This window comes from Eptatretus burgeri, chromosome 16 (genome assembly GCF_056783735.1).
Source record: "Eptatretus burgeri isolate ZD-2024b chromosome 16, Ebu_testis_v1, whole genome shotgun sequence".
Classification (NCBI taxonomy): domain Eukaryota; kingdom Metazoa; phylum Chordata; class Myxini; order Myxiniformes; family Myxinidae; genus Eptatretus; species Eptatretus burgeri.
In genome coordinates this window covers 43985703-44008595 of record NC_140976.1, presented here as the reverse complement: position 1 = coordinate 44008595, position 22893 = coordinate 43985703, and the positions used below count along the sequence as shown (strand labels likewise).

The 22893-nt window shown below is 44.0% G+C and overlaps 2 protein-coding genes across 3 annotated transcripts in view; both read right to left on the bottom strand.

Annotated features, from left to right (window-relative positions):
- The window catches only part of LOC147010992 (mast/stem cell growth factor receptor Kit-like), a 116938-nt gene extending 116613 nt beyond the window's left edge, over window positions 1-325 (bottom strand). The window contains exon 1 of the mRNA XM_085860531.1: window positions 201-325. The gene's annotated coding sequence lies outside the window, so the exon portion shown is untranslated. The remainder of the gene's footprint in view (window positions 1-200) is intronic.
- UFSP2 (UFM1 specific peptidase 2) lies at window positions 201-21207 on the bottom strand. Of its 2 annotated transcripts, XM_085860535.1 has the most exons (10): window positions 20271-21204; window positions 19536-19614; window positions 16550-16733; window positions 13412-13472; window positions 12841-12998; window positions 12519-12699; window positions 12130-12276; window positions 3314-3478; window positions 1066-1142; window positions 201-325 (listed from the first exon to the last, which is right to left on the bottom strand). In XM_085860535.1, exons 1-9 carry the CDS (start codon window positions 20304-20306, stop codon window positions 1131-1133), a joined length of 1023 nt encoding a protein of 340 aa, XP_085716661.1. In that variant the 5' UTR covers window positions 20307-21204; the 3' UTR covers window positions 201-325; window positions 1066-1130. The 2 variants fall into 2 exon arrangements, with proteins under 2 accessions (XP_085716661.1, XP_085716662.1); XM_085860536.1 differs by lacking the exons at window positions 201-325; window positions 1066-1142 and adding an exon at window positions 4142-4264 and having other exon boundaries at window positions 3343-3478; window positions 20271-21207.
- Between the last annotated feature and the right edge of the window lie 1686 nt (window positions 21208-22893).

Below are 22893 nucleotides of genomic sequence, written 5' to 3'. Positions count from 1 at the left end.
AGATAATAAAGGCACACCTTGAACAATCATATTCAAAAGCAATTTGTGAGTTGATCCAAGTTTGTGAGTATCAGCGTTGGATGGCTAAAATGCTGCAAAAATAAAGGTAATTAATATACCTTTTGGGATGGGCAAATTAAATGTTCTTCAGTCAAAATGATTTTTATTTCAAAAAAGTTAAGAGGAGTTTGTGCTTCAACCTTGTCAAGAACGGGGTTTAGATCATCAGGCCCAGTATAGTGAGGATCCAACACCAGGAACCGGGTCTCTCCACTCGTCTTGCTCCACATAACCCCCAATATAGTATGGGCTAAAACACCACCACCTGCAAATATTAAAAAGCAGCATGCTCAAACACCACAATACAAAGGATGTTTCACACGTGAATCATAATGCAAGATAAACTGGAGGTGTGAAGCCTGCGGCAGTCCATTTATAATGTAACCGAATGCATGAGCACACAGCACCTGGCTAGTGGTTTTCATTTCTCGGGGTGAAGCTGTGCTGCTAACTGGCGGTTGATCACAAGAATATGTATGATCTTTCAAAAAATTAAAACAGAAAAGGGGATTGACACATTCGATGCAAGGGGGTTTATTTCTAGATGTTAGTCGGGGGCATTTTCATGCAGAGAGTGCTGTGTGTGTGTGTGTGTGTGTGTGTGTGTGTGTGTGTGTGTGTGTGTGTGTGTGTGTGTGTGTGTGTGTGTGTGTGTGTGTGTGTGTGTGTGTGTGTGTGTGTGTGTGTGTGTGTGTGTGTGTGTGTGTGTGGTTTCATCGATAAATTTAAAAAATCTCAAAGTACACCAGCAAACACGGTTCCAAACCATGCTCATGACCACCGCGGTGACCAGCACATCAGGGCAGACACACCGACCCCAATTTATCCCTTATTCAGTGACGTAACGATATATTAAGCTTGCATAGGAATGATGTATCGCTGACTCGCTGCGACTGAAAAAGGAAAGGAATTTGCTCTTTGGCTTATGTTGAGATACAAAGCAATCCTCATGTGACAATTTAGGATATCACATCATTAAAAACATGGTAACCGATTGTGACTTACCGATCATCACAGGTGTTCCCTCACAGGAGAAGTGTGTGACGAGCTCACGGGCACAAGATTCCAGCTCAGAACCTTTGCTTAAAACACACACACACACACACACACACACACGTATGATAATATGAACAACTCACCACAACATCACAATACTAGAGTGATATGAAGGCCACAAAAATATATTTACGAGTGAGCAAATGAACGGGACGATCAATTACCATTCAACAAATAGCCAAATATAACAGAACTGGGATTAATCGATGCAGAAAAATGTTCGAGCAATGTGACCTCTGACCTTATACACACAATTCGAGATGAAATTCCAAGGAGCTGTCCAAGCACCACCTGCACTTCAATGGACCCGATCCAACGTCTGGATCCCACAAAGTCTTTCGGTTTGTCTCCGACGTCAACCAGAGCCTATCGGTGTAATACAAGGCAATCCCCACAATTAGCCAACGAACGATGTCGGTTACCTCGCAGCACCATTCGGTCCAAGGAACTTGAACAAATGCAGGACAAACTTTGTTTGGAATTTTTCTCTTTCCGAAAGAGCAGCGGTTTCCACTTCCAATGGTAAATTGCAATTCAAGTGCCGAGAGAACGTTTAACGTGGGGTATCTCTACACGAGTACGATGAAAAATTGGTTGTACCAGAATGGAGATTTGAACAAAGTGCACAAGAGAGGGAGTCTGAATTATAGATCTTCTCAAAGAACTCTCATTCCAATGGCATCAGGAAACCCACCAACCATTTAGTTAAAGTAGACACGGACTGGAAACCACAAAGAAAGATCACTACCAATTAAATTTGGCACTTGTAGACCCCACCTAGGGTCTTGTTGTATTATATTTTTCCTCTATTTATATTATCATTATATTTATCTCATAACTACGTGAGGTAAGTGTTCTATGAACTCTCTAGTTGACGGATGAGAGATGCGATTGGATTATAACAATAGTATGGTCCGTGTGATTCGCATAGCCTAGATTTACTCTTGCAAACAGGAAAAATGACAGAGTAAGTTGTCTTGTCCTTTCGGTAACAAGGCACAATGGAAGCGCTTCACAAGGACCGATCGCGATCTGTTCGGCCGGCGCACCACGAGCCATGGCGGCGAGATGCGCTGGAGGGCCCAGAAGAGTGGAAGACTTTTTATTGTGGCCGCTCCATGGGCGAGATGGCCTGGAGGATAGCAACTCCCACAAGCAGCAGGCAACCAATCACCGGACTCGCCGCAGGGAAAGTCAATCTGAGAGTCAAGGAAGGCTGGGTCTGCACATGAGCGTGGACAGATTGAAGTAGGACGCTTGGATATGAAAGAACATTCTCTTCCTCTCTCTCCCGCTCTTTGACTTTCTGGCTCTCTTAGTCTTCTTCTGTGCTTACTCATCGGCATAGAGAGGACTGCTCTCTGGAGAGGTGGATGCCACCTCACAACCCCTCATCTCCACTGCATTCATAATTCCTGTTCCCGAGCAGCACCACTCATCGTGCCACAAGATGTCCTCACCTGCTTCCACCATTGTTTCGTAAGAGTGCGGTCTGTGGTGCCTGGCAAGATTAGGATTGTCGTTTATTCATCCTTGAAGATAAGTTTGCATGTCTCCACATCCATCTTTGTGTCTGTTGATTTGCATGGTTTGTTCCGATTTGCACGTCCCGTCCATCTTTCTCCCCATACTCATTATAAGTAAACCCTGGTAAAGGTAAGAAACGTTTTCCATCCTTCTAACCTCCTGTGCATGTTGCCATCAAATTTGGTTCATTTTGGTGACCTTTGGGAACAGTAAAGTTGAGGAATAATTTCAATTGAACGCAGTAGTTGGACACCTTTTGGCTGTTCACGGGATAAAAGATCCTGGCACAGACGGCCCGTTTTAATGGAGGATGTCTAGCGTGACAATATATAGCCAGTTATCCCAGCAAGACACATTTACAAAAAGCTCCTCTCATATAAAGATCCATTACATGAGCTAAATATATTTTTTTTAAAAAGCTCTTTGTGCATTCTGCCAAGCGTGCTCCCAACGGCACGATGAGATGCACACATAAATAGATTTGACTAAGTCTGCCTTGAAGGCAGGAACAAACAAAGTAGGAAATTTAACCAGAAAGGTCACAGAGGTCACATTGGATTAAAACGATAAGAACCAGAATAACGTCTCCCATATTCACAATTAAATCGACAAAACGGACACTTGCAGCTACACTTTTAACCCTTCACTTGATCGAGCATGGACACGTCACCTGCTGTATTTCTTCATGAGAGGGTGCTGTACGAGAGGTGTATGCCTGTAGGTTGAACCAGGATGCGATGGTTTGTAGGGATCGATACGCACATCCCCAGCCGACGTCAGATGTGCCACCCTGCCCGTAGTGGTAGTACGTGTAATCGCCCTGCACCAAGAACACCTGCGGAACAATAACAGTGCAAATGCCAACTGCTTTTTCTTTCATATGCAGCACATGGTTGTAGGTGGCATCAATTGCTGAAGTTGCAGCTACGCCGCCGATGCAGTGCCCGCTGTAGGTGAGAGCAGGAATTGGGAATTTGATCGGGGTGCCAGCGATATCGCCTACTCTTCGCGAAGGACAACGTGACATCTTTAACGTCCACCAACTAATGCTGGCAGACAGGACACCCGGTGTAACATATATCCGAGGGACGGCACGCACATCGATGAATCACCTTGCTTGTGAAACACCGGGACGACGGTTTAAAGCTGGGTCGGGATTCAAACTCAGGCTACAAAGCTCAGAGGTGAGTGTGTGCACCTTTCGGTCCTCGATGCCCAATAGGATATTGACGTTTGCCAAACTTGTGGCGACCAGATCACCATATATTTTTTTCTTTATATAATTATTGATGTTAAGGGTTCTCATTGAGTATTTAAGTACAAGGTCGATTTGAAGAAAAGAGAATGTCAGCGATTTGAAATGGAGTACTACAATGTGGCGATATGAATACACATTAAATATAACTAAACGGTTATAGAATCTACATTAAATGGAAACGTTATTAAAAAAATTTGATTGGTATAACTATAAATTAACATGGTGAACAAGCTTAATTACCTGTGGTAATGAAACGACAGTGTCTTGTCACGTTTCCTCCCTCCTCTTACACCGCTTCATACCATAGTCACTTAAACATCGTAGGAATCATTGACAAGGCCTGGGAATTCCGATTGGTCCAGTCTAAAAAATATGAAATATATCATATTGGCTCCATCTCTCAATGGTAAACAAACAATTTAAAAACTGGGATCCGGAATCAAATTTGCATCCACCAAAATCTAACCAATTGGTCCTTGGTCCAAAAGCTATCCACCCAGCAAGTTTGGTGGAAATACATCCACAACCTTTTGAGATATCCTGCTAACAGACAGACAGACAAACATGGGTGAAAACGTAACTTCCTTCCACCTTCGGTGTATGGAGGTAAAAATAGAAGTTTATTTTAGATTGGAAGATAGAAACTGGGTAATGGTCAGATAGATTACCGAGATATATGCAGTTGTGCTGTCAATACAATGGAAGGCATTTGTTATCGAGTGATATTGAAAATAGCAGTTTAATCTCGGCCAAGTTAGTTAGCTCGAAATAATATTGGGTGTATCGGAAACCCGCTGGTGCCGTTTGACGACCGATGCACCAACGAGAACTGTTTGCAAAAAAAACAACAACAAAACAAACAAACATCTTTTGAAGAACATCAATTTGCCAGATGTGTGTGGCCAATTCTCCACGTGTGGCGAGCGTATTGGAGAACCCTGCTCAAGGCTATCTAAATTAACCTTGCCAGCACTAAAGAGCATCAAACAGTCAGTATCAGATTGTAGGTGAAAACCCAGTTTGCTTATCAATCGACATTCAAAGAGGGGGTGGGGTAATCTGCCTGTCCTATCCTGGGGGGTTGACATACAATGCCAATCAACAGATATGGATAGCACCCAGAGCAATCTGGCAGGGGAAAAAAGCGCTGCCACTGAAAAGGCAGTCGCGCTCAACGTGGGTGGTTCAAACTCCCCCTGGAGTTGTATTTTAGGGTGTTCCAAAAAAATGAAAGTTTGATTTTTGCTGCTCCCTGATTTTGCCTTTGTTCCAATACCCCATAAGAACTTATAGGTCAAAAACGAATAAAATTCCATGATATTTAGGGGTTCCTCAAGTTGGCACAATTATGTCCATTATGGAGAGGGCATTTTGCACTGCAATGTCAAAAAGCTCATCTAGGTCTCCTTGGAAAAACTATTCTTTCATCCTATATAACTGCTGTGGTTTTTGAAAATATCAAACAACCATATTAATTGTGAAGTGTACTGCGTTGTGCATATTTGACGGCAAGTTGTCAGTTACAGTTTGGCAAATTTCAACAATATTGTGCCAACTTGAGGAACCCCTAAACATCCTCCAATCTGCTTCATATTTGGTGTGTATGTTTCTACTGTCAAATGGAACAAAGGCACACCCAGGGAGCATCAATATTCATACTTTTATTTTTGTTCCCCCTATTGTGAAGCACCCTATTGTGTTTATACCGAAGCTTGCGATGGTACTCAACAGACTACCATTGCCATAAATAGTCCATGGGCCCAGGCCAGAAATCCCACTCGTCGGTACCATCTAAGGAAACCAATCCTAGTTATGATTTTTGAATTGGTGTATATATATAGATCATATTTTGATGTGATAACCATTGCAGACTGGCAGCTTATTGATAGTTATCATCTCTGGAATGTACCCACCCTCCACATAATGAAAGCAAAAAGGCAAACTCAGAAACATTCACTAATGATGCAATTGCTGTTTCCACATGGGGCGAGAATGAACTGCAAACCACAAATACATGTCTGAAATGCTTTATTTATACCATCCGAATAATCCTTTCTGTCATTCCTGAAGGCAGAATTTGTTTTATGGCAGAAAGGGGAGAACAATAGGGCCGAACGGTTATGAGGTGTGTGTTGGTCCCCATGGGTCAGGAACTATGAACCAGAATAGCACTAAGTTCCTTGACTTTGCAAGAAGTCATGGACTTAGGGTGGCTGGTTCATGGTTTCAGCGCCCACAAGCTCATCGCTGGACTTGGTATTCCAACGCTGGCGGTGTGGCAAAGGAGATTGACCATGTCCTCATTGACGGTCGTTGGAGGATGATCCAGAACTGCAGGGTCTACCGGAGTGCTCAGTTCCTCAATACTGACCACAGGCTTGTTGTAGCAACTCTAAAGCTGCACCTTAAATCCTGGAGAATGGTACCATCCCAGCCGAGGCTGGATGTTGCCAAGCTCAGGGATGAGAGAGTAGCTGAGGAGTTTGCGAACAGGCTGAGTGGACACTTGGGGGCTCTGGGTGCTTTGGGGGGTCCTGAAGAGTTGTGGAGCGCCTTCAAGACCACCGTCCTTGATGTTGCCGGTGGATGCCTTGGAGCTCACCGCAGGGCAAAGAAGAATTTTGTCTCTCAAGGGACACTGGATACCATTGACCAGAGTCACAGGGCCAGGCTGAATGGCAGAGCTGAGCTGTTCAGGGAGCTGAGGCGTAAAACTGTACGTGCACTGAGGATGGACAAGGAGGCCTATGTGCGAGGAATCTGTGAGGGGGTAGAGCATCACCTGTGGACAGGTGATTCTCGTCCCGCTTACAGGGGAATTCGCGCATTACGTTCATCCAAGCCCATCCCTCGGAGCACTACAGTTCGAGCAGAGAGTGGTAGGCTCTTGACAGAGGAGTCTGAAGTGAAGGCCCGCTGGGCCGGTTACTTTGAGCGGTTGTACCAGGCTGATCCCCCAACTGTCGAGTTGGACGTCAAGGGTGTTACAATCCCTGTTGCTGACCCTCGAATCAACTGCGGTCCACCTACGCTTGTGGAAACACGGGCTGCGGTGAACCAGTTGAAAATGGGCAAAGCTCCAGGGATCTGTGGCATCCATGCCGAACTTCTCAAGGCTGGTGGAAATGCTGCACTCGTGTCGTTGCATGCAGTTTTGTGCTCTGCCTGGAACACAGGCATCATCCCAACTGACTGGAAGAGGGGCCTTGTTGTCCCTCTCTGGAAAGGGAAGGGTGATCGCCAAGACTGCAACAACTACCGAGGGGTAACGCTGCTCTCAGTGCCGGGCAAGGTCTTTGCTCGGATAATTCTCGATAGGGTTCGCCACCATCTGCTTGAGCAGCAGCGTCCAGAGCAGTCAGGCTTTACACCAAAGAGGTCAACGATTGACCGTATCCTTGCACTTCGTGTCCTCACCGAACGCAGACGAGAGTTTCGGCAGGGGCTGCTTGCAGCCTATGTTGATCTCTGTAAAGCGTTCGATTCAGTGAATCGGGATGTCCTCTGGAGGATTCTTGGTCTTCGTGGGGTGCCACCAAAACGGATCGATCTGATGTCTGAACTCTACTCTGGTACTGAGAGTGCTGTGAAGTGTGGTGGTACCATCTCTGACTTATTTCCAGTTGTTACTGGAGTTCGTCAGGGATGTGTACTTGCCCCCACACTTTTTAGCACTTGTATGGACTGGATTCTAGGGAGGATGTCGGAGAGATCAAGTTGCGGTGCGTCATTTGGGAATGTCAAGATCTCGGACCTTGACTTTGCAGATGATGCAGTCATCTTTGCGGAGACTTTAGACATCCTCTTGGGGGCCCTCGAGGTGCTGAATGAGGAGTCGGAGCCATTGGGATTACGGGTTTCTTGGGTCAAAACTAAGATCCAGGCTTTCAATGACATTTTGGATGCTGCTGTCCTGTCTGTGTCTGTTTGTGGTGAGGATGTTGAGGTCGTGGAGAGATTCACTTACCTTGGCAGTGATATTCATGTCTCTGCTGGCTGCGAGTCAGAGGTCAATAGACGTCTGGGTCGGGCCTGGGGAGTCATGGATTCACTGGATCATGGGGTGTGGCGCTGCCGGTACCTGTGCGGGAGGACGAAAGTCCGAGTCTTCAGGTCCTTGGTACTTCCAGTCTTGCTCTATGCGTGCGAGACTTGGACTCTGACCAAGGATCTGAGACGGAGACTTAATTCCTTTGGTACCAGGTCTCTTCGGAGAATCCTTGGCTATCGCTGGTCGGATTTTGTGTCCAACGAGCGGTTGCTGAGAGAGACTCGGATGAGATTTGTTACCTGCATAGTCCATGAGCGTCAGTTGCGGCTGTATGGACATGTGGCTCGTTTTCCTGACTCTGATCCTGCTCACCAGATTCTCTCAGCGAGGGAGTCTCATGAGTGGAGGAGGCCAGTGGGTCGACCACGTGCCTCATGGTTGCAACAGGTTGACCATCATCTCAAGGAGATGGGGATGGGCCTGGCATCTGCCTGGGGGATGGCCAGACGGAGGCCCCTGGAGTACCGGCGGAAAGTGGACGCAGCGACGTGCTGTTCTGGCACATGCTCCCATACCTGACCTGACCTGAATAGGGCCGATCAAAATGTTGCTGATTCGTGATGTTCAGTACATTTTAATTTATAATATTGTCATACAAGTTCCCTGGGTAGTGCTACTGAACCGCAGTAGCCTACAACATGTACATGTTGTATGAGGAAAACATTTATGAACATTTTACAAGTTTTTACCACAGTTAAAGGAATTGCCCTTTCCCTTCCCAAGTTCCAACAAGCGTCCAAAATGTGAAATTTACGGATAACCAAAATTTTACCATGCTACTGTGGCATGTTTATGTACTATGTTTAACTCATGCATATTTGTAGCCATGAATGTCCTTGTGATTGTGCCAAAACATTCACACCATGGATCAGTAGTCTAGTCTTCATCACTGTTATCAGCATCAGAGTCCTCGAGGTCTACAACCTCTTCGTCGACATCAGCGGGCCGGTTGCTGCAGGTTCGCAACTTGCACATGTCGGTGCACTTCAGGCTATTGGCAAGGCACGTGCAGTCTGGGAGTTTGCACGACCGTCCACATTTGCACAAAAGCAGTTGCAACACTGCATCCGGTGCTGGAGAACCCTGCATCCACTCGATGGCCAGCTTCCCGTCATCATCAGTGGTCCATCCACAACCCTTGGGACTTGGAACATGGGGTTGGCATTGCAGACAGCGCCTCCAAATATCACCCTGGTAGTTTACATGGAGGACGTGCATGAAGAGGCAGTCTTCACATGGTGGAAGCTAACTGGACTCTATCTCTCCCCGTCTGGCACAGAAGAGTTAATGTCGGAGTTCATTGACTTTCGTGGTGTTGGGAGATGGCACGTACATGTGGCAGGTGACCTCTTGCAGCTTCTGAAAGAGCTCGGTGGATACTTCCCATGAATGACCAAGCTGATTGAAGGCCTCTTGGTAGGTCTTATCCGACTTCATTTGCTTCAAGGCGCCCATCTTTCCCCGGCCTGCAAAGGCACTGACTGTATCACAACCGGAGAACACGTGCAGTCCAACCAGGGCATCACAGACACTGTCTCCCATCGATCTAGCAAGCTTGTCAATGTCTAGGAACCGTGTGCGGGTTTGCGTACCACACTTCTGATACACGGGGCATGGGATGTCCTTATTGAAGGCAAGACACAGCACGAGGACATCTGTATCTTCGGCAGTGATCACCACAGCCTTGTACCCAGCCTCTGCTGCATGCAGAAGCATTCGGGTGTCTGATTCCTCCTGCGTGGACTTCAGCTCTGCCACTTCCTCCCAGTGGTCCTTGGTTTTTTTTTTTGGTTTTTTTTTCCCCCAAAACGTCAATATCTAAGAATGGTAAAATGGTAAAAAATGCAAAATACATACACTAAGCTGCTCTTCTGGAACGGTTATCACATATTGAAATAATCATATAGTCCCTACCAATAACTTAGTAGCCCTAAAGTTTGGTTTCCTCAGATGGTACCGATATATGCCTGGGCCCATGGACTAAAAGTGCAGCCGATCATCTGTGAATTTCAACAGGACTTCTTGTTGTCATTGTCCAGGATTTTCACATTTATTCGTCGTTCCACCCTCCCCATTACTTAAATTTCCACCATCTTGATTTTCAGCACTTGCATCGAAGCAGGAAACGGATATTACTTTGCCTTTGATAAATTGAAGTGGAGGTCAAAATTAAACCACCCCCATTTAAAAGAAAATACTTCAAAAGGAGAAACGGGTGCAATTCCTTCTTTCTTTGTTTTTTTTTTGTAATTGAGAATATCACCGAAGCACAATTCAATAGGATTTATGCTGTTGAAGAAAACAAAAGTGGAAGGCACTCGAGTTAAACGTGATAATACAGGATATGTGTTTTTAGGACTCAGGTCTGTGTAGACCGATTTGTCATTGAACATACAAATGCGTAAATAACTTTAAAAAAAGACATAATTCTGAGACGCCATATACATATATATATATATATATATATATATATATATATATATATATATATATATATATATATATATATATATATATATATATATATATATATATATATATATATAAATATATATATAAATATATATATACATTTATATATATATATATATATATATATATATAAATAAATATATATATATATATATATATATATATATATATATATATATATATATATATATATATATATATATATATATATATATATATATATATATATATATATATATATATATCTCCATCCATCCATCGGGACCATACTTCATGCAGAGCGTTGGTGCTGCCTAAGAAGTCTCCTTGGCTATTGGGCACAATCCTGGACAGGTCGCCACTCCGACACAGGATACCAGTATGCTGGCACTCATTTTGCCGACCTCGGAAGGATGACGGGTCGAGTTAACCCCACCCGGTATTAATTCAACAGCTGAGCGGGATTTGAACTCAAGACCCGAGGAACCCAAGCCCGCCACCCTAACAATTAAGCCAACACCAGGCACGCACGCACACACAGTGTGAGAAACCTCCTAGCTTGATAGAGCACGTCCCATAACAGCTGAAACTGCGCGATTTGTAAGCAGTAATATCTCTGCCACACAAGAACATTACCTCTGCCTTACTGCCATACCAACCAGGAGGTGGGGTTGTCGTATGAGATGCAAACTGTGTCTTGCTGCTGTATCAAGCTCGGAGGTGTGACACAGTATGAAGCTGACTAGATTTGCATGGTCACAGGTAAACGATTGTGGTGTGTTGTCCTGATGAGCTATAAGAATGGCGAAACCATGGTTGATTACTTCACTGTCCTTCACTTATGACTTTTAAATCCTCAGTCTTTAAAAAAAAAGACTCGATTGTGCGTCACCTAAAGGGCCATCTACATATTATATACACACTGGAAAATTGCATTTGGGAGAGAAAGGACGTTTGGCAATGCAACACAGGGGTCATTCCATGTCAAATCATCAAAGAATCTGCAGTCATCTCTCAGATTTTTGTAAAACTTTGGGAACCAATTGGGACCCATGAAAAGCGGCAAGAACTCAAATATTTTTGCTAACAGCCTCTTAATTAGTGAGATACAGACTAACGAACTTTGGACTAATTAGCACGACGTCGCGAATTCAAATGGCCATATCTCTAAAAGTATAACACCTAGAGAGCTGGTTTTGGTGTCATTTGAGGAATTTGAGGAAATTTGAGGAAATTTGAAGGATACATTTTTTGGGGATTCGCGATTGAAGTTTATATTTTGTGATAACTTTTTTGTGGTTGGAGGTAGGAAAATGTTGCCCAGACAAATTCATAAGGCATAAAAATACCTTTAAAATGACACCAAAACCAGCTATCCAGGTGTTATACTTTTAGAGATATGGCCATTTGAATTCGCGACGTCGTGCTAATTCGTCCAAAGTTCGTTAGTCTGTATCTCACTAATTAAGAGGCTGTTAGCAAAAATATTTGAGTTCTTGCCGTTTTTCATGGGTCCCAATTGGTTCCCAAAGTTTTACAAAAATCTGAGAGATGACGGCAGATTCTTTGATGATTTGACATGGAATGACCCACAGTGTGTGTTCAGTCATGGAAAGACGAAGGTTATAAATTGTGGCAATTTAACATTTGTAATTTGCACGTGGTACTTGAGCAAAAATGGAATGCCAAACCGTCCAATTATAGCATTCAATTGTCACTTACAAACCTGGGCATCGGGCACTGATGGTGGAGAAAGACTACCATGTGGTGAGCGAAGAAAACACTCTTGGCATTCACCGCCTGGTAGTGTGAGGGCATTGCCACGGCGAAAGCACGGTCGATCTAATGGCACATCATGGCGACCGTGGAGCTCCTGGGGTTGGGGGCGGGGGGGGCAAGGGAGGTGGGAGTGAGGAGGGGGGGGTTAATCAAAGCTAAATCAAGTAGCACAATCACCAATGAGAAAGGAATGCCAAAGAGCAATAAATGAAATAACAAGGCCTGTGTTATATGACTATTTTCATGAGTGGGCAAACTTGATGGTCCAATTGTAAAAAAAAGAAAGGAACTGCACCAGCAAGTCGAAGATACGAACAACAGGGAATTTTGCGCTACCATGCGGAATTCCTTAAGGTCATCATCACTGAGTTCAGGAGGCAGAGGCACCGTGACGAGGGCACCTCCCGTAAGCAGGAAGTGAAGTGGGATGGGAGGTTGCAGGATTTCACCTCTTTCCAGCCATTTCCCGCTCTCTTGCACTTGCTGCTTTAACCGGTGCATCAACTGCACAATCACACTGGATAAAATACGTGCCGATTATAAGCAATGTTTATTTATTGGTGAAGAAGGCAGAAAAGTCATCGGACAAAAGACGTTAAAATTATATGCTCGGTGTTGCAGTGCACTTGAGGTTGACGTGTACAAACGGGCGACATACTCTCCCCACGGCTGACTGCTGGACGCTGCGAACAGCACATCCAGTGGCAGACAAAGACGGGTCACATGTATGTTGTTCCTCGTTTGACGGAGGCAAGGAGTCACCACAACGTCTGAAGGTTCACACATGCTCCACAGCAGCTGCAGAGACACCAACGGCTGGCAAAGGGAGAGCAGAAAATAGAGAGAAGTCGATTCAAGAGTGAAGATACAAAGGCCAGGAAGGTCGAAAGATCAAAGGACCGGAAATGAAAGCAGGAATACGAGGGTCGATCAGCAAGTGCATGGCCGACAAATAAAGTAGAAACATAATGGTGATTGTCCAATTAATGGCAAATCACTGTACTATGAACATAAAATAACAGTTTCAGACTTTTTACGTCAAACAACAGTCGTAATGATCGGCCCTCGTATGACGAGACTGACAAGGAACTGAGAGATGTGATAAAGCAGTGACGTAAATAGATGTAAGCAGGTGAAATTAAAATTATCACTCACACACTCAAAGTGATTAGAAGGACAAATGTAAAATAATGATTCGGGAGATGAAGGAATAATTCAGTGAGCTTTACCCTCTTGCTCTTGTTTTGTCGTTTCCTCTGCACCTTGGCCCGGGATTTATCATCACCATCCCTAGGGGAGAGAGAGAGAGAGAGAGAGAGAGAGAGAGAGAGAGAGAGAGAGAGAGAGAGAGAGAGAGAGAGAGAGAGAGAGAGAGAGAGAGAGAGAGAGAGAGAGAGAGAGAGAGAGAGAGAGAGAGAGAGACAGAGAAACAGAGAGAGACACACACACACACACACACACACACACACACACACACACACACACACACACACACACACACACACACACACACACACACACACAAACGGAGAGAGATGGAGAGAGCATGAAGGGAGGTCGATGGAAGGAAGTCAATGGAGACATAATAGAGATAGCAAATTCAACAGGAGGGAGACAGATTGAGAGAGTGGAGAGGGAGATAGTAAGATACATAAAGAGGCATATCAAGAGTGGTACATCGAGATAGAAAGTGAGAGATAAAGAGGGAGATAGACAGATAGATGAAGTAAGAGAGAGAGAGGTAGACAGAGATGTAGAGACATGAAACAATCTTCACAGATCATCGTCCGGGAGCAAAAGGCATATATTTTAGTGAAACTGGTTTTGCTGGATAAAGTTTTTTTTTCTATGCTGTTTCTTGTAGCCTCGGGGTAGCTCTTCATGATTCAGGGGGTGACCGTTCGTAACCCTTGGGAAATTTGCTATTTTAACCCTTTTATGCCGGTTACACCCAAATGCTCCCCAAAGTACTATTTTTTGCGATATCTTGTAAATAGCTGTGACCAAAAGCCATCGCATTTATTTTTCATCATTATTATTCACAAGGCAAGTATTTTATAGCTGATTTGGACACAATTTGCCCAAACTTGATGATTATTAACCCTTTCCTGGCATTCCTCGGGGATCATATATACCCCAAACGTAGGCTTACATTTCCTGCTTTGATCTGTTTGTCACCCATGCATATTAAGATGAAGTATTGGCTGAGAGACTTCATTAGTTAGTTAAACTGACAAAAGGTGGCACCATTGCATTGTTTCAGATATTAGAAGCACATGGCTGGGCACCACTCCCACTCTGCTGTGCAGGTTTGTCATGGAACAGGCTCACAGACTTCCAGTTGTCAAGCTTTATATGAAGTAGTTAGTAAAATAGAATCTCCAGATTAAAATACTAGACAAATTCAGATTGTATAAATTTAGTTTTTACAATGACAGTTATCAAAATGGGCATGACAGTTGTTGTTGGGTGCTGCCCTCTTTTAGCAGGGAACCGTACTAATAAATGTGAACCTTTGTACAGTACTAGTATTCAGGCACAGCTATAAAATTCTTTCTCCCAGGCTAGAATCTAATTTTTGACTTATTTATTTTCAGAGTTGACATTTTATGGAGTCCGATCAGGAAAGATGTTTCTTCCAGTGGAAGTTTCGCTGTGAAACGAAGAAAGACCCATTAATCACCGCAACCGCTGTTCGAATAAGTAATATCATACGATGTAGCAAGATCTATGGTGATGGGAAGTATTTTGACCTTCAGGAAGCATTGAACCAGAATAGTGAACTTACTATAAAATGCCATAAAACCTGTGCGCCTACATATACAAGCAGTAGACAAACAGATCGTTACAAACGGCAGAATGACAGAGAAGCAGACTCTGCAATACCTCGGAAAGTCGCAAGACAGTCCCTGTCAAAACCTGGTGGTGAAACGTTCAACTTTAGACAGCACTGTCTATTCTGTGGGGATCATTGTGACATTGAAAAGGGCAAAAGGCACACATCGAGGTGGAGCGCAGCATATTTATATCGAGAAATTGACACCAAACAGTCTTTGCTGGAGACGTGTGAAAAGAGAAATGATGCTGCTGCAGCGAGTGTTCGACATCGTGTTGAAGGGGCAGTCAGTGATCTGCATGCGGCAGATGTCCGTTACCACGCTGACTGTCGGCAGAGGTTTGTCTCATTTCGTGCATTACTTGGTGAATGTGAAACGAAAGGTGCACCTTCCCTTTGAGTGGTTTTTTGGAGTGTTTTTTGTGCAATAATACGTCAAAGACCCCTGTTGTCTATAGATGTTCAAATGTTTTGTGCTGGGTAAAATCAGTCAAGAAAGGGTTAATATTGAGTATTAAGTCATTATTCTATCTTTTAAGTTGTTTTTGGTGACCTTATTTGTGACTAAAGTGAGGATGAGGTGGTTATTGTGCAATCATATGTTGTCCGTGTTCAAATTTTATGTCCTGGGTTAAAATAGCCCGGAAAGGGTTAATACTGAGTAATTCACAATTGTTTTATATCTCGAGTTGTTTTTGGTTACATAATTTGTGAATAAACATCAACACAAGCAAATGTGATGATGTTGGTTGGGTTCATTGCAATAAAGTGAAAAACAACTGATTTTTTTCATTATTTATACGTTTACCGGCACAAAGGGGTTAATATAGCAAATTGCCCAAGGGTTGAGAACGGTCACCCCCCTGAATCATGAAGAGCAACCCCAAGGCTGGAAGAAACAGCAAAGAAAAAAACTTTATCTAGCAAAACCAGGTTCACCCCCACTGCTCCCGGACTATCAGTACAACAAACTGAAACAGGATATGTGCAATTGTCACATGCATTTGGAGAAATACTCAGGATAGACACCACCTGAGGCCCGACCCTTAGGCCATTGCTCTGATTTGTGATGCCCTTTATCTTCAAATATTAATTCTCCCAACTTCAAACAGCTCTTCTGTGCATTTGGAGACGTTTGAAAACAACACACTTTACAATCTCAAAGGCATTCCCGATCCTTCCAAACAAAGCTCTTGGATTTCCGAAACAAAGGCCAACAGTTTGGAAATCTTAACATCTCAACACGAGGTAACACAACGATGGACCATTCCATCTCGATCATGGCTTATCATGGGAAGTCAAAACTTTCTTGTACAATCCTCTAACTTTACAGTACCTAAACTCCTTCGTCGTTACATGTGCAGGTTATATCATCTTGTTTTCAAGTGAAGTATTTTGCCGAGAGAGTTTGATTCTCTTCTGCCTTTATAAGGCAAAATCAGAAATTACTGCCGTTCGTATGTTCAAAACAATTTCTATTTGAAGACGATAAAACAAACATCTAAATTGATTCTTTATTAAATAGCAGTACCGAATGAGCGTGAGGATGTCTGAACATGGTTTCGTTGGTGGACATGCGGGCAACAGAGATGGCGATCCTCCATTTGGCCAGAAGAACAGCCCAGTGTCTTCGAGTCGGAATGAAACCGCCGTGGAGTCCATTCTCTCCCGTAGCTCTGAGATGGCCCTCTGCACCCCCTCTGACACCCCCCTCTCTGTACAGTCACACCATGCAACGGCACTAAGCAAAGCACTCTTATAGAACTAAATCTCTAATCTGAACTAGCCAAGTATATAATGGCACAATATTATCCACTCTTCAGATAAGACCGCACAACTAGTTTGCCACAATCTCCACGCATCAAAGTTGGCCTGAAAAGCCAGCTACAGACTAAACATCCTCCATCATTCCAAGTCATTCCTTTAAAAACCAGAACTACTCAGAATCTGCAAGGCCTTCGTTCATAGCTCATTGGAGTACCGCTCTCCTCTTATGGGCTGGTTCCCCCACGGCTCTTGTGGATTATATAAAGGTCTCAACATAATCGGCATCTCCCATGTTGAGGCCGGAGAGCAAGACCTGTCGATCTCACGACAGAGACATGTTGGTGGCCTCATTTTTACTGAGTCTCCTCTATCTTGCTTCCTCTGCCCAATCCTCATACCCTCCCGGCTATGCCAGGTTTCACGCGTTCTTCCGATAACCTCCTAATGGTTATACTCCCAAAAACCCAGGCTGACTGCAGACCTCCACTCTTTTGTTCCTCTTTTATCCTATTTGTGCATCCACCTGCTGGAGGCTATTCAATCCCACTCTTCCCTCTCGGGTGTCAAGCAGATGGTACACAATCATGTCATGTCACCCTCCTAGGATCCCAAGCCCACCACCCTAACCATTAAGCCGACACCAGGCATAATGTCATTGAATGTATTTTGCAAGTATCATGCTCTGCACGATCTCTTCTTCTTGCTAATTGCCGGAATCCTTCGGATTTCGGCAATTACGTTGGTCGGTTGTGTGTGTCATTCTGTGTGTCTGTCTGTCTTTCTGTTGGGTCACCGAAATAGGTGACCCTTATTGTCAGTAATTCTGTCTGTTTGTTTGTTCGTTCGTCATCAGCATAATTGGTAGTAAACGTGGGCAGATTTTGACCAAACTCCGGTGGTAGGTACATCTTATGACCTCGTGCTTTGAAAATTGTGATGGTTGCTAGGGACGCTTTGGTTCCCCAGCAACAACCGAAAAACCTTCAAAATCGGTACCGTTCATGCGAAATCAATTCCGAAAGCCATTATCCACGCATCAAAGTTGGCCTGAAAAGCCAGCTACAGACTAAACATCCTCCATCATTCCAAGTCATTCCTTTAAAAACCAGAACAGAATTATCCCACGTAAGGTTATGAAATTTGGCACGAATGATCTACAGGTGATGCTCTATCAAATATATTCCGGTTTTTGTGATATATGGAATATTTTACCCACAGCGCCCCCTACAATTAGGGTATGCGCGAAAATTGGCGAAAATTGAAGGCCCCCTAGCGACCAGGTGAGTGCATCGATACGAATGAAACTTTGCAGGTTCATGCTACTCAATGAGTACTACAACTTTGCCTCAGGACATATTGACCAATTTCGCTTAGGTCAGGGATCAAAGGTCAATTAGTGCAAAAATCGATAATATGCGAGAGCTGGAGGTGCCTTCATGCCAAATGCTACTCCTCCTCGGGTTATGGTCGGATGGTCATGAAAATTCACACTAATCGTCTGGAATACATTGTGCACAAATGAACGAGCCAGATTTTCGATTTAGATCTTTGTTCACCCACAGCACCCCCTCGAACTTTGGGGATTTCCGATTTCAAACCGCATTTTTGGTACTTTTCATTGAAATGGATACCAAGTAGTTATCAGTAGATGGAACTGGATGAGATTTGATATGCATAATCTTAAGGTGATTCCCTATCCGCTATATGACATCCTTTTTGCTCTATGTCTTATAGTTTCCATGCTCGGCGACCCATCGCCACCTTCCGGCTTGTTCGTCTATTTGTTTGTTTGTGTGTTTGTTTACTCTGTAGCAGCCACACCATTTCAGCGATCATGACCAAAGTGGGTACAGACGTCGGACATGGTCCAACTTAGACACTTGTTGTTTTTAGTGAATCTCGGTCAAAGGTCAAGGTCAAGGTCACCGAAAAATCTAAATTCTTATTTTCGCAATGACGTCCGCTAAAATGGTCGTATCGACTTCAAACCAAATCCAAAATGTGCATCTTCCAATTCTGCATCCAACCATATGTCTCATTGGGATGTCACACCAACACCCTTCTTTGCGGTCAGGGGTCGAATGTCAGGGGGGGTCGGGTCAAAACTTTCAAATTGCGATAAAAACGCCATTTCGAGTCCGATTGACTTCCAAGTTATGATCATGACCAAACTAAGTGCTGTAACTCATTAAACAGTAGCACTATCGACTTATAAGAACCAAATTGATTTCCAGGTTTTTGTTTTTTCAGAGATCATGGAGATATGACAAAGTTATTCCGGCAATTCCTTGCTCAACGAGCAATTTCATTTGTTTGTTTGTTTGTGTACAGGATATCTCAAAAAGTTGTGGACGGATCCGGATAAAATTTTGTGGACGGGTTGGGTGTGTGACAAGGACGAACTGATTACATTTTGGTGAAGATCTGGATCCGGATCTGGATACGATAATTATTTAATTTTTAAAGTGATTCTTCACCATTGAGAAATGGGGCCAAAAACAATATAGTACTGTATTGCATGATATTTCAAAAATGTATTGGGCCTGATATGTTCTCGTGGATCAGGTACCCGAGTGCCCTTCTGGTTTTTAGTTTAATCGCACTCCTTCTCAAACAGAAAAATAAAGAATAAAAATAAAAAACAAATCAATGCCTCAAATACACAGTTGCCATCACGATTTTTGCAACACAACGAAATCAAGTACAAACGAACACAAGTGCTCTTTAATACTAATTTTTCATGAACATACCAGTGAGGTCATTGCACGATATGTCGAGGTCTCCACTACCAACCAAACGCACCCAAATCCCATCACCACCTTTCATTTCCTGCAAAACAACCATTCATTCATGGTCATCACCGAGACAGAAAGTGCACCTCCACCACGATTACTTCACAATAAACTAGAACGGCACTCCATAGATCGCATACCTCCGCAAAGCTGAACGGTTTCAGTTTCGTTTCCCACTGATCGGTCAGATTTGGACCCGGACCTTAAACAAAATCGAATCGACTTGTGATTGTCAACGCAAACTCGTCCACCAAGTTTTGTCATAACCCGTCCACGACTTTTTGAAATATTGTGTTATATATCATTTTTGGCCTGATCTCTCAATGGTGAAGAATCACTTAAAAAACTTCTCGTATCCAGATCCGGATCTTCATCAAAACCAAAACAATTCGTCCTCGTCACACACCCAACATGTCCACAAAGTTTTGTCTGAATCTGTCCACAACCTTTTTAAATAGCCTGCTCATAAACACACACACACACACACACACACACACACACACACACACACACACACACACACACACACACACACACACACACACACACACACAAAAACATGTCGGTAACAACCACAAGAGAATGGGGGGGAGGGGGGAGGACAAGCAATAAGAAATGTTGGTGGTTGTGTGCTTATGATTTAACAATAAAATGTGAACAAAGTCGATGTTACTACAAAAGAAGTTGACACACCACAATTTGTGTTGTTATTGCTCGAAGGCTGGTCATGGAGTTTGGAGATAAATCACTTGTGGGAAGAAGACCTTGGGTGACATCAGTGTACTTTCATGTAGATTAAAAGGACAGACAATACTATTAACTACGACAACAATAAACAGATGTGATTATTGCCACCTTTGTGGGGTCAACCGAGGGGGGGAATTTTTTGGCCTCAATCTTTCACGAACCAGCTGGCCAGGCCGGACGTTCGACCGAAGGTGATATGGTGCGAGATGTCGGAATTTGTTCCAGGATGACAGCGAGAAATCTCACTCTTCATGAAGACACCATTGGGGTGTTTTTTTTTTTAAAGGTCCACCAACTAATGCCAGCACACGGGACATCCAGTTTAACATACATCTGAGGAACGGTGGAGTTTGTGATGCAACATCCCACCGGCGAAGCACCGATTCACTGGTTTATAAGAGGCGGGAATCTGACCCAAAGAAGACAACTCAAGGTAAGTATGCTTCCTCAGCACCATCCCGTCTAATAATGTGAATCGTAAGGACATTAGTGGACAAAGGACAATGATCTTTCTTGGGCAAACTAAATTTTAAATTTGGCCTCCAAAGCCAGCCGCTGACTGGGCATCCTGCATCGTTCAAAGTCCTTCCTTTGACACACCTGAACTCCTATCCACGTACAAGGCCTTCATCCACAGCTTGATGGAGTACTGCTCTCCCCTCTGGGTTGGATCCCCTGCCCCACATCTTGCTCAGGTTGATGCCGTGGAAACCAAGGCCTTGAAGATTACTGGAATCGCCTGCAATGAAGCCGAGTCTATGGGCTTACGCCATCACAGACAGGTTGGTGGTCTCTTTGTCTTCTCCCACCTCCTTTCTCATCTTGCATCCTCTGGTCTTTCTGTGCTTTGTCTCCCCCCTCCCCCCCCCCAGCTTTCTGCAAGGCACATACGGTCCGCAATCGAACCCCTTTGCGTGAAACTACTTAAATGAATGATCACTGCTCACCTCCACTCATATGTTCCTCCCACCTGTGGAACCAACTTCCACATCTTCTCCAATCTCATTCTTCCCTTCAGGTCATCCTTCAAGACACCCGTTCACCACCATCTCAGATCATCCCCAATCCAAAACCATGATCTTTTCTACCCTCGTTAACTCGGCCACCCCCGATGCCCACCTCCTTCAACACTCCAGTTTTCTCTCCTGAAACTTTCCTTCTGTGTGCATCTTGTCTACCCCATGGATCCTCCCCGACTCCACAGGCCACACCCATTATATCTCAAAGTCTCCCTCCGTTTGGCCATCGACCCTGCTGTTGGTGTCATCCCCTCCATTGTTCCTCTTGTTCTGTTCAGTTCTGACCCATTTAAATGTTCTTGCTCTTCCAAGAGCCTCGACCTTGTATACAAAAAGGGAACAAAAACATGCAACGTATGGGATTTAAACTCGAGTTCTGTTCGTCGTGAGCCAGTTCAGATGAGAACACGAAACGAGAATTGAAAGGACAATCCAAGAATAAACCTTCTGGCAAGCAAGCAAACACAGCAAGGAAAGCAAGGAAAGCACAGCAAGCATTTGTGGAGTTCCAGCTCGTCTTGGACGGATCCCACCATCGAACAGATTATTTAAAGACTTCATATTTCGACGTTTAATCGTGAGAACGTGATTCCCAAGGTGGGCATTTCATTAAAACCATGCAATGACCGAGTAACAGGGTTAATGACGTCATGTTAAGCCGGATGGCCTGCCTGCATGCATGCAGCATGTTTTGGGGCCTTCACACAATCGCAGTTGTTAGGTCACATTGACCCAGCCGAGCATGGAGCTCAAACGGAATTCCGTTTCCATGGCGACAACGCAATCAAGCTTAACGTGCCGACAACTTCAGCAACGTCATCAATCAAACCCGATAATGAGCAAGTCATCAGAAAGGGCGACACAAGTCATTGAAAAGAAACGCTTTGACGATTGTGTCACCAAAGGCGACGGAAATCAATAATCTGACGAACCAAAAGCGACACCATTTACTCGGGACTCCCCTTCGCGCTCTCTCCCGGACACGTCACTCCAGTCTGACCGGAAGTGATCCTCAAAGGCGGAAACCAATCAAGAACCGCTCCGGATAGCGCAAGGTTGAATCGCGGTGCACACCAACCCAGTGTGTATGTGTGTGTGTGTGTGTGTGTGTGAGTGTGAGACGTACAAACCACAACCCAGGATGCAATAAAGATAAAATATATTTTTCAACTCACGAGACATAATAAAGAAAAAGGAAGAAATAACAATCGAGCTAAAAATGCACTTCCAATACACCCCAATCGAAACACGATTATATGGAGTTGATACCACTGGAAAACACCGTTACAGCAGATGATTAAAGGAGGAAATATAACAAACAATAAAAGTTACACCGATGATTGAGACCACATCGACCAAAAAAAAACAAAAAAAACCGTACACTGAAATGTTGACACAGGATTGGACGTAATGGCGGCGAACTTGGTTTGTTTGCCTTTTATTACAAATTAGAAGAGGGTCTTTCGGATGTTTGAATGTTAAATAAATCGATTACTCAGCTCTTTGAAGAGACGTCACGACCTGCTGAGGAAGGTGAACCAATGAAATTA

Bases quoted from the DNA above. Each gene is read 5' to 3' on its own strand.
- UFSP2 (XM_085860535.1), bottom strand. From the start codon at position 20,306: ATGACCAGCCTTCGAGCAATAACAACACAAATTGTG. The intron at 12,999-13,411 runs GTAAAGCTCACT...TCCCTTTGCCAG, and splicing joins GACAAAACAAGAGCAAGAGG to CCGTTGGTGTCTCTGCAGCT. The intron at 3,479-12,129 runs GTTTGTAAGTGA...ATTGTTCCGCAG, and splicing joins CATCAGTGCCCGATGCCCAG to GTGTTCTTGGTGCAGGGCGA.